Source organism: Lepisosteus platostomus, chromosome 1 (assembly GCF_059453375.1).
Source record: "Lepisosteus platostomus isolate fLepPlt1 chromosome 1, fLepPlt1.hap1, whole genome shotgun sequence".
Lineage (NCBI taxonomy): Eukaryota > Metazoa > Chordata > Actinopteri > Semionotiformes > Lepisosteidae > Lepisosteus > Lepisosteus platostomus.
The window spans coordinates 10,694,218-10,705,397 of record NC_142611.1 but is presented as its reverse complement, the minus strand read 5'-3'; the positions used below and the strand labels follow the sequence as shown (position 1 = coordinate 10,705,397).

The window sequence follows — 11,180 nt, the reverse complement described above, 5'->3', positions numbered from 1 at the left end:
TCCCACGAGGAAGCTCGTCGCTGTTAGTCACCCGGTCGATTTTATTTATCAGGTCTGAACAGTGTTTCGGTAAAAGACAGCCCTGGTTATCGTTTTGCAGGGGAACCCGAATACATCTGCACGCTTTCACAGCTGAATTCCTGATTTTATTCCCTGCTAGTCAGCACATTAAACTCGTTTAGGCCTTTCCGCTTTCGGATCTGATTGTGTAACGACGTACAGAAACAGTATATTTTGTGTATTTGGTATGTGAAAGACAAAGACACCATAGTGTTAGAATCAAACCATCAAAATTAGTCCTATTTGGTTTAAAACTGTAATGATCAACTCAGATTTGAATGATGTGCCTACATATCCCTATAGCAGTGAAGTTATACACTGCCGTGTCCATTAGTCGGCGCTGTCACTTTTTTCCTGAGGTGGGACTTAAAAGGTTTGTTTTTAACACTTGGGATGGGCGGTTCGGTGTACCGTGTAAACGGACAAAGAAGCGAATTCATAAAGTTTTTCCACAAAAGTTTCCTCCCAAAAATAACACCCGCCTACATTTCAGACTAGTCCGAATGTTATCAGAAGAAGAATTTATAATCAGCCTCTTCGCATTAAAACGTGATGGGTGATTGAGCAGTACCAATAATCGTTCCGTAGGTGTACAATCAACACTTGGGGCATAGTGTGTGTACCGATTGTAAAATTTGTGTTATTGCGTGTTCAGAAATGTATTATGGACGTTGTCTCGGATAACACCGATTCTCGAGTGCTCCCGGGCTCCTGCGAGTTTCAATAAAAACAAAATTGACTGGTGGGTCTAAAAATTTCCTTTGTCAATATGAAACCGCTCGAAGACTTCAAGAACAACTTGAAATTGGTCCAGTTAAATCATTAAGGTCCGAGATGCAATAAAAACCACGGTGGGGGTGGGGAAGCCTTAGTTATTTTAAGGGTGTACTACGCCAGCCGGCATTTTTGTCACAACATGAGACCGTCCGTAGGTGCAGAAATGCTCAAAACCTGCGTCCCAACTTAAATAGCGCACTCGGGGAGGGTTTTGGAGCGCAGACAACGCACGCCGAAAGTCGTGCCGCCTGCAGTTTTCGGGGTCCTGCACTGCACTGCGCGGCGGGCGTAGCGGAAAGAGTCGTGCGCTCGTATGCGCGGCAGTACGGTAGCGGGCCCCGGAAAGAAAGGGGGAAGTTTGCGTTGACGTCACTCGGCGGAGAGACTCCCGCCTCTCTCGGCCCCCCGCCCCGCCTCGCTCCGCCGCTGGGTGGCGCTGCGCCTCCGTTCTCACCCGGGGAGGGGGGACTCGAGAGCGAACGGGACCTGCCTGCCGGAGCTTTTGTTGTTGGGACTGGAAAACCACCTCAGACCCGGCTCATGCGCTAGCCACGGCACATCCATGAGGTAAAACAAACAACAACACCATAACACCGGCGTGCGGGGGTCTCGCTTTAGGGGAGAGGGGAGAAGGGGGGAAAAGCAGCGCCCCCCCCCCCCCCAAAAAAAAAATGTCTCGATTTTTCTTCCCCGGCGATGTCCCCCGAGCAGGCGCGTGCGGGGAGGGAGGGCGACGGTGCCCCTGTGTGGGCAGAGGCAGAGACTGCGGAGCCGAAGTTGAAGAAACAAACAATAAGTAAATGAGTGGTGTTTTCCCGCACAAAAATTAGAAGTTGGCGGCCGTGCCACGGAAATAAGGCGGCGATACACCCGGCGCTCCCCCCTCCAGGGCTGGCGTAAGGGGGCCAAACAGCGCCGCGTTCTTATTTTTGCCGGTTTTTTATTCTTCGCTAACGTGTGTAATTTGAATAGTTTTGCGGCCTAACGCCTAGGCCCAGTATTTACCAGGACGGGGCTGGCTGGGGAGCTCCCCTCGCTGCCTGCCGGAGCGATTTGGGCGACCGGCGCCGAAAATCTCAATCGGGCGCCTGTTGTTGGGGGTCGGGTGCGGGAGAGTGCATTTTCGATCACGTTTCATTGTGAAATGTTTACTTTTCTACCCTGATTGGTCGCCGAGAGGGAATGAAAGAGGGAGCCGGAGCTGCTTCCCGTCTGGGGGCTTTTAAGGATGTTTTTCCTTTCTCAGGGAGGGGGTGATCCGCGGATCCGGGGCTTGTGGAGAATCCAAGGGGCCTTCGTTGGCTTGATCAACCGTGTGTTGTTTCGTTTTGTGGAGGAGGGGGGGGTGAGGCTGAAAATGGGGTGAAAAGTGCGGTACATTCGTGCTGGTGAACTTTTGTTTTGTGACCGATAGAGGCCAGTAGCGCGCTGTGCAAGAGACGCCGACAGCATGGAGTTCCCGCAGCAGCCCAGACCCGCAGACGGCAAGATCACCTACCCGCCCGGGGTGAAAGAGATCACCGACAAGATCACCAACGATGAGGTCGTCAAGCGGTTAAAGGTAAGCACTGGGCCTTTCACCGGCGTCTTGAAGAAAATAAAAAGACTGGTTCAGCCTGCTCGCTCTGGACTACATCGCAAAGACTACATAATTACATAATGCAGCATTACGTACACGTGTGGAGAGGATTTCTTCATATACATGTCCATTTGTAACGTGAAAGTACTTATTTTTGCAGGCAACGCACTCTGCAGATGTACACGTTTAATAGTAAGAGAAGGAATCGTTTGCAAAAGAGTAGACAAGCTGTCTGCTCAGGGAGGTCAAAGGTACTAGTGAATCTAGGAGTTTCTATGAAATATCAGCAGTATTATCCTCCCACCGGTACTGGGCTTGTGTGTAGAAATAAAGAAGCCTGTATACTATATGTATAAATGTCAAATCACTAGAACCCGAACAGTTTAATCAACGTTTAGTCTTTTTCCACTTTCCCGCATGAGGAGATTAATTACGTTGTAATGCTTTTTTTCCCCAATTGGAAAGCTTTAACATGCGACAGAGGCTGCTGCCGAGGAATTACTGTCGTTGAATGGGTGGTTCGGTTCGGTTAACTGTCATGTGCACAAGTGCGATGAAGTGCTTATTTGCATGTACTGTATGCTCCAGTATAAAGACGTTAAGGAAACGCCAAAAAAACATAAACACAGAACAGCAGCAGCAGCAAGTTAAATAACATCCAACTTAAAAAACCAGCAGTGTGAGCCCAGGGTGGCGGTAGAGTTCAGTAATCTGACGGCTTGTGGGAAGAAACTGTCTCGGAATCTGCAAGCTTGTGCCTTTATGCTCCTGTAACGCTGACCTGAGGGAAGGGGGGAGACAAAGGAGGAACCAGGATGACTGGTATCCTTAGCGATATTTCCATCCTTCCTGAAACAGCGAGTTGTGAAAAATGTCCGAAAGAGAGGGGAGCTATACTCCGATGATGGACTGGGCTGTAACACCTACCGGTCAGACAACGAGCTGACGAGCTAAACCACTCGGCACTGTGTGTTGAATGTGCTGTGTGGTAAATTCTCTTCCTGGCCAGTGAAGGTGTCTGGGTGGACGCGATCGTGTCTCTGCACGGTTTAATAGTGACTCAAAACGGCAGTCGCATGAAGCACCTTTACTGGGGTTTGCTCACAAAACCACTTGGGCTGAGCCAGTTTGGAGGAACGTTGCCTGGTCCTCTCTCGGCCAGGTTACCCGGAGTCTAGGGCTGCAGGTGGCTGTCATGGCACCCAAGGGGGCTCCCACGGAGAACAGGAAGGAACCTGCAGTAAATCTCGGTTAAACATTAAGAGTGCAGGACCTTTGCTGACCTGTTGTTACTTCGGGAAATAGCTGTGTGTATGTGTATGTACTGGGCCTAGTTGTGCTGCACCATGTGATCAGGTGCTACAAGGCTTTGCCTTTATATCGATCTGATCATGCGAGAGAGTCTTTGAAGCACTTGACGTACAGGAGGGGACCTGCTTCATCACTGAAGTGCAGCACCCACCTGGGACACACGTGACTATGTACAGAGCAGGACAGGTGGATACGTTTTCAGGTCCTTCAGCCTAATTAAGGAGAGAGCTTGAGGCAGGCAACATTGTACAAGGCCCAAGCAGAGAGGGTTAACGCCCCCCTACTTTCAAAGAGTGCCCCGAGTGTTATTTGGTAACCAGATGAAGTCTAGATGTGCACCTGTCTCAAGAGTTGTGCAGCTCTCTGCCCGTGGCTCTCTGAAACTCATGTCTACAAATCGGCAACCACGAGGCTTAACATGGCGCAAACATCAGGATCTTCTCTACTGATGGGTGTCTGGGGATCTGCTCTCGTTCCGTTTAATGCACCTAGTTTGCATTCTCTTCGACTAAACTGTTTTCGGATCTTTTGCAGAATTTTCCCAATTTGTCTTGAAAACACTAGTGCGCAGCCGGAGAGCTTGTGCCTGTTCATAGCCGTGTGTTTTGTCCGTCTTCATAAAGAAAAGAGTTCCATTTCTCGTAGCTCTTTGAAGGCATTGCAATGCTGCTTTTGATAGGTTTCGGTTGTCCTGGTAAATTAGAGGCAGACCCAATCAAGACCCGTTGGATTTTGAGTTTTTTAACACTGGACACTTCGGGTCTGCCTCGTTGGCGGGAGTTTATAGCAGGTAGTGTTTTCCAGTGTTGTAATGGTGACCTCCATGGAATGATCATTCAGATTCAGTGCAGGGTTCAGTTTTCTTTTTTTATTTGAATTGCCATTCCAGACGGGTAACAACCTACCGCCGGCGTTTTGACCGGTAAATAAAAGCAGGAAGTGATGGTTATTTGTATTCGTCCTGGACTCCCTCACCAGGTGAATCGTATTTCTCTCCTGCTATGAGCGGTTTTTCCAGCTCTGGTTCTTGCCCCTGCTCTTTGGGTTTAAGAGCCCTTCAGCCCAGTTTGTAAACCAGAAAACCCCTCTGCGTGCTGGCAATGAAGATTTCACACTGCTCTGGGTCAGCATTGCTCAGCCCACTCCCCTTCCTGTCCATTCCAGTGAATGCAATGCAGTGCGATGCCCATCACCTCTGTGATTCTCCTGCTTATCAATTTAGTAATGAAGGAGCCAGTTAAAGTGGAATTCTTCAATGGGAAGGGCTGAAGGTGCTCCGGTTTGGATAGCTGTGCAAAGCGTTGTGGATTTGTTGGCCCTGATTATCGAGCAAGTGGCCTTCGTGCCACGCGATTAGACTGGATCTGCCAGGCCGTTCTCCTTGCACTTACAGTTTATTGAATCTAGAGTGAGGTTTAAGTTATAACTGAATAAACGGGGCCATGGGTCCCTTGTGGCTGGTCCCAAGAGTGGCTTCTGCACTTCAGTATTGCAGCGATAGAATGTGGTGAGAGACTTGCAATCGAGCACTCAGCTGTCTGTACATTGTTCCACTTGTATTGTTTCAGCCTCGTATATATTGCCACCTATACACAGATGTCTGCCTCAAAAAAAGATTCGTTATCATATTCATTGTTACACTGCTACTCAATAGCAGCGAACAGCTGGCAATATCAATAAAAACAGCAGATGAGAACGTGTCGTATAATAAAAATAGCAGACTGTATAGTATACTGGTTTAAAGGGTAAGGAAATAAAACTGAGATATGTTACCACTAGGCATGTGTTGTTCAGACAGATCACAGCCTACAAAAGTTTTCTATTTAACAGTAGCACAGAGACATCTAACTAACTTTCCATTAATGTTTTTATCAAGAGTGGTCCAAATCAATTTTTAGACATTCTTCCAGCTGGGCCTTTTACAGAAGCAATCTGAATGAAGTACTTGCTCACAGGGACAGTGCTAACCCAATGGATTTGAGCCCTACCAGTCCAGTACCTTATCCCTAATCCACACCGATGCCTGAACACAGCATTGTAGTTTTTGCATCCCATACAATACTAAGAAACGGGAGTTGAATTACACGTTTGTAGATGTGATACCAGAACAGAGACACTCTTTTGGAAAACAATCAGTGCACTGGTGAATAAAAAATAAAACTGCTTGTATTTTCATTGGTAGACTCAACAGGCACACATGTGTTTTCCAGAAAACAATAATATGGTGTGTTTGGGAGGGGTGGGGAACTAAAAGGATCACTCTGTGTCAGTTCAGCCAAGCATGTAATTACTCTGCTTCAGAACTAACTGTAAGAAATTAAATTGGAGCTAACTACGAAGTCGTTTTTTTTTTATTTATTGATTGTCTCCTGATAAGGAATATCATATTTTGGTGTTCACCCCAATTTTGAGTTTGTGGAGCTGCAGAAAACTGCCAAGCTGTTTTTAGAGCTACAATTTGGATGAGACGTAAAACCGAGGTCCTGACTCTCTGTGGTCATTAAAAATCCCTGGGCGTTTCTCGAAAAGAGTAGGGGTGTAACCCCGGCGTCCTGGCCAAGTTTCCCACTGGCCCTTACCAATCATGGCCTCCTAATAATCCCCCTCTATGAATTGGCTTCATTACTCTGCTCTCCTCCCCACTGATAGCTGATGTGTGGTGAGCGTTCTGGCGCACTATGGCTGCCGTCACATCATCCAGGTGGGGCTGCACATTGGTGGTGGTGGAGGGGATCCCCATTACCTGTAAAGCGCTTTGAGTGGAGTGTCCAGAAAAGTGCTATATAAGTGTAAGCAATTATTATAATTATTATAAAACACCCTCATTATTTTTCCCACAGTGCAGTTATGGGCCATGTTTTTTCTCTAACCTCGTTCTGTTTACTGGTCAGAGGTGATGGTGTGGTTGGAAAGTAGATGTTGGCACGAAAGCCTGATAGGAGCGTCATTTTCACGATTAGAGTGCCGCTTATTCCTTGTGTGGATGCAGTCTTACCCGGGAGCATGAGGGGCAGGACTACAGCAGCTACACCCTGGAGGGGATGCCAGTTCATCGCGGGATAGACGTACAAGCACACTGGGGTCATTTGGAGACGCAGTTAGCCTAGTCAGTCTGACTTGGCAAAGGGGAAGGAAACAAGCCCCTGGAGAAAACGGTCGTGAGCACAGAGATAACCAGCACGATCCGAACAGAAGATTCACCAGTCCAGGTGCAGGATCCAAGAGCTGTGAGACTGTAGCGCTGGGTACCATGCCAGTCCTGTAAGCTGCATGTAGGAATTGAAAGATGCCTCCAGCATACCAGTGAGGGGGACATCAGTGAGATCCCCCCACCCCCCCACCACCACACTGCATCCTGTGTTGCTGTAACACCAGGCTAGTTTGGGGATGTTCCTCATTCTGAATAAGAAATTAAAGGATTAACAAATTTTCAATGCACTTGCATTTGAGCAAAGCAGGGAAGCTACCCAGGGAGAAGAAGTGGAATGTAAGGATTACAAGTGATCTCCTTCAGGTGGATTAAAAATTATTTCTGCCAGCCAGGCCTTCTCCTTCCCAAAATTGTCCTGTATCTGATGATGAAAGGGGTCTTTAGAGGAGGGAGAGAAGTGTGAGATGGGTCTGCTGTAGCCCTGCACATAGAGCATGATGCATCTTAAAACACAGAGAAGCTTCTGAAACAGTGGCAGTGTGTGAGAAGAAACTGTTTTTTTTATTTTTTTATTTCGTTTTTTACAACTAAGGATAAGGTATCGTTAAGGCTACCAGTCATCCTGGTTCCTCCTTTGTCTCCCCCCTTCCCTCAGGTCAGCGTTATAGGAGCATAAAGGCACAAGCTTGCAGATTCAGAGACCGTTTCTTCCCACAAGCTGTCAGATTACTGAACTCTACCCCCAACCCCGGGCTCACACTGCTGGTTTTTTAAGTTGTATGTTATTTAACTTGCAGCTGCTGCTGTTCTGTTTGTTTTTTGGTGTCTTTATTTTGGAGCATACAGTACATGCAAATAAGCATTTCATATGCACTTGTGCACATGACCGTAAACAGAACTGAACTGTTTTTGTGAACTACTGAAGGCAGCTTCCCATAAGATAAGGACTGTGACCAATCCTGCCTGATGCAGTTTTGACCTGGCGAGGCGATCAGGACCTGACCTGACCTGTGCAGGTTTCCATGCAGTATTTGAGCTTTTCAAGGACACTACTTCCCTTTATAACAGCGGGCTCTTTCCATTTCATACTGGTCTTCCTAAGGAAGACAGCTCCTTGGGAGAGATGGAGACCCCCATGGATTATTTGGGGGGGGATGAAAGGGGCGCTCCAGGAGGTTTTAATCTACGCTTGTTGAGCTTTCTGAGGAGCCAGGAGCACAGGTCTTGCTCTCCAGCAGGAAAAACCGTGTTGGAGTGAAGCACAGCAACCCCGCCTCCACCCCTTCCCATCCCCCTTCCTCTCTCCCTGTTGGCTGCTGCTCAGGCTGTGGAGGGTTTATCAGCCAGAAGAAAGATCCTCTGGGTCCTAAAGCCCTCCTAATAAGGGTAATGATTCACCCAAGCGTTATCCTTAGGCTGGGGTGAAGCCTCAACCACTTGACAATGAAAAATCCGTTTTCTGAAAAGCCCCGAGACCGTGAGTAATCGGGCGTAAAGAAAGGGGGAATTTTTACCAGATCCGTGCTTTGCCGAGCCCCAAGCGGGGTCCTCAAACTGGTTCTGAAAGCCGGACACAAGGAGTTTTGGCTCGTCTGAAACCTCTTGACGAGGCTGAGGAATTGCCAGTGCGCACAGTTCCCTGCCACACTACCATCTGCCCTCTGCCGCGGAGACACACGTCTGCGCAAGCAAGTGAATTAGGCCCTGGGCCGCAATGCTTAAAGACCAGGATACTTGGTTAGCTCGTTAGAGGGCTAGAATGCATCAGGGAGCAGCGTGCTTTACTGTGGTGCTTTCAGGAGGAAACTAGCTCTCGCACTGCGGTTTTAGGACTGAGCGCTTCCTAGACAGTGGTGGGGGGAAAATAACCGGCCAGTATACGAATAATTGCATACCAGTTTAAAGACACTAGCAGCAGTTTACAAATCTTTTTTTTTTTTTTTTCAAATACTTTCCAGAGTAAAAGAACCCTTTTGGAGCCGTGGGGTCTGTTGTCTGTGTCTGTGGACGCAGACCCCAGCGAGACGGCCACAGCTCGGGCGCTCTCGGCTGACACCGGGTCCGTGCGGACTCCAGTCCGGCAGGGGTTCCCAATCCTGACCCTCCAGGCCCTCGTGCCTGATGAGCTTAATTACCTCCTTGAAGCTTAATTGAATGATCAAGTTGCTTGATAGAGATAGTTTCAAGTTTTTTTTTTCCCCAACAAAATACAATTAAAAGGCATCCTCTCAACAGGTTTAGGATCTAAAGGCGGTTCAGATTTATCCTACTGTTTAAGTCAGTTAAAGATTCAGTTGTGTGATTGAGTGCTTGGTTGGAACGGGAACCAGCAGGCATGTTGGCCCCCAAGACCAGAATTGGGAACCCCTGAGTTAAGACAGGCAACACACAGTGCAATGTAAGACTCACTGATTTTAAACTGGTTGGTTCCAGCAATCCTACTGTCTTTGGTCAGTTCAGCTTACAACAGTCCATGACTTGACTGACTGACAGCAGAAGATTAAGCGGTTACGTTTGAGGATGTTTTTGATTGTGGGAATGATTATGACTGTGGTGTACGGTTACTTTTGTCTGTTTAGTCTGTTGATTGAGCGCTGAACCCTAACTGGGGAAAACCCCTGCTTACTGGCTCAACTGTTACAGCTGTTGTCTTTAGCTTTAAACAGACTGTTTGCAGGATTGGATCGTCTTTGTTCTTCAATCATCGTTCAATCGTTGTTCTGCCATATGTGTTTAGAATGAGTTACAGCACAAACTTAAACTGGATAAGTTTCTATCTGGGGCATTTTTTAGTCACAGGTTTGGCCCGGCTGTGCCTGACGTCTCCACCTTTTGGTATTTGTAGTTTTAGAACCAATTTGATCAGCCATCCTAGGTAGGAGCTATATCACCCTGCAACTCACAACTGGCAACCCACTGAAGCTCAGCAGGTGGCTGAGTCTGGTCAGCACCTGGATGGGAGACCTCCTGGGAAAAACTAAGGTTGCTGCTGGAAGAGGTGTTAGTGGTGCTAGTGTGGGTCCTAATGCCTCAGTATAGTGATGTATGCAGTATAATGGCCTATTATACCATAAAAAAGTGCCGCCCTTTGTAAAACTAAGGTCCTGACTCTGTGGTCATTAAAAATCCCAGGGCATTTCTCTAAAAGAGTAGGGGTGTAACCCCAGCGTCCTTGGCAAAGTTCCCACTGGCCCTTACCAATCATGGCCTCGTAATAATCCCCATCTGTGAATTGGCTTCATTACTCTGCTCTCCTCCCCACTGATAGCTGATGTGTGGTGAGGGTACTGGTGCACTGTGGCTGCCGTCACATCATCCAGGTGGGGCTGCACATTGGTGGTGGTGGAGGGGATCCCCATTACCTGTAAAGTGCTTTGAGTGGAGTGTCCAGAAAAGTGCTATATAAGTATAAGGAATTATTTTTACCCGTCCATCCTTTTCCTTGCCAGTTTATCCAATATAGGGTCGCAGGTTAGCTAGAGTCTACCCTGTCAAGCGTCGGGAGTAGGGAAAGATGCACCCTGAGCAGGATGCCAGTCCATCCCAGGGCACACACACTCGCACCCGAGCCAGTTTTACAGATGCCAATTAACTCAGTAGAGTGTTGACTGTGGGGTGGGGGGGAATAGAGAACAAACCACTCAAATAGCACCCGAAGACCAGAAGTGAACCCTGGACACCAGCACTGCGAGACAGCAATGTCTCACAATGTCCCACTGTGCCTCCCCTGATTAGATCAGTTCTTGAAGGATGTTTCTGCAGTCTGGTGGTTGGGTTTTCCACTGCAACGATGCCGCTGGGCCAGGAGACCCCTTTGTCTAGTTAAAAATAGGGCTGATCAAATGTACGCGCCTGTCTGTCTGCCCGCCAGATGGTGGTGAAAACGTTTATGGACATGGACCAGGACTCGGAGGACGAGAAGCAGCAGTACCTTCCCCTGGCCCTGCACCTGGCCTCCGAGTTCTTCCTCAGGAACCCCAACAAGGACGTGCGCCTCCTGGTGGCCTGCTGTCTGGCTGACATCTTCAGGATCTACGCTCCCGAGGCGCCCTACACCTCCCACGACAAGCTCAAGGTACGCTCTCCCTCGCGGTTTCAGCTGACGAACAGCTGCCGCTGCAGTGTAGATGCCCTGTTTCTGAAACAAGGCAGTTCTTGGATTTTCTGAGCAGTGCCTGGTCTAGGTTTGGAAAGCACTGTATAACACTGGTACAGCTACAGGCGTACTGATGTCTCTTAAGATGGCACACAGCATCATAGCATCAGAATCCAATTTATTAGACTGTTCTAGATACTGGCCAG

The 11,180-nt window shown here is 48.2% G+C and overlaps 1 protein-coding gene across 6 annotated transcripts in view; it reads left to right on the top strand.

Annotated features, from left to right (window-relative positions):
- The first annotated feature begins 1,251 nt into the window (after nt 1–1,251).
- pds5a (PDS5 cohesin associated factor A) overlaps nt 1,252–11,180 on the top strand; it is a 35,849-nt gene continuing 25,920 nt past the window's right edge. For 4 of the 6 annotated variants that reach the window (XM_088623106.1, XM_088622797.1, XM_088623025.1 and 1 more), the window contains exons 1-3: nt 1,252–1,404; nt 2,252–2,398; nt 10,750–10,953. In XM_088623106.1, the coding sequence (XP_088479232.1) occupies nt 2,288–2,398; nt 10,750–10,953 (315 nt within the window). In that variant the 5' untranslated portion in view covers nt 1,252–1,404; nt 2,252–2,287. Of the gene's footprint in view, nt 1,405–1,506; nt 1,634–1,710; nt 1,734–2,251; nt 2,399–10,749; nt 10,954–11,180 lie in introns of those variants that run through there. The other 2 variants (XM_088622880.1, XM_088622957.1) reach the window with 2 other exon arrangements.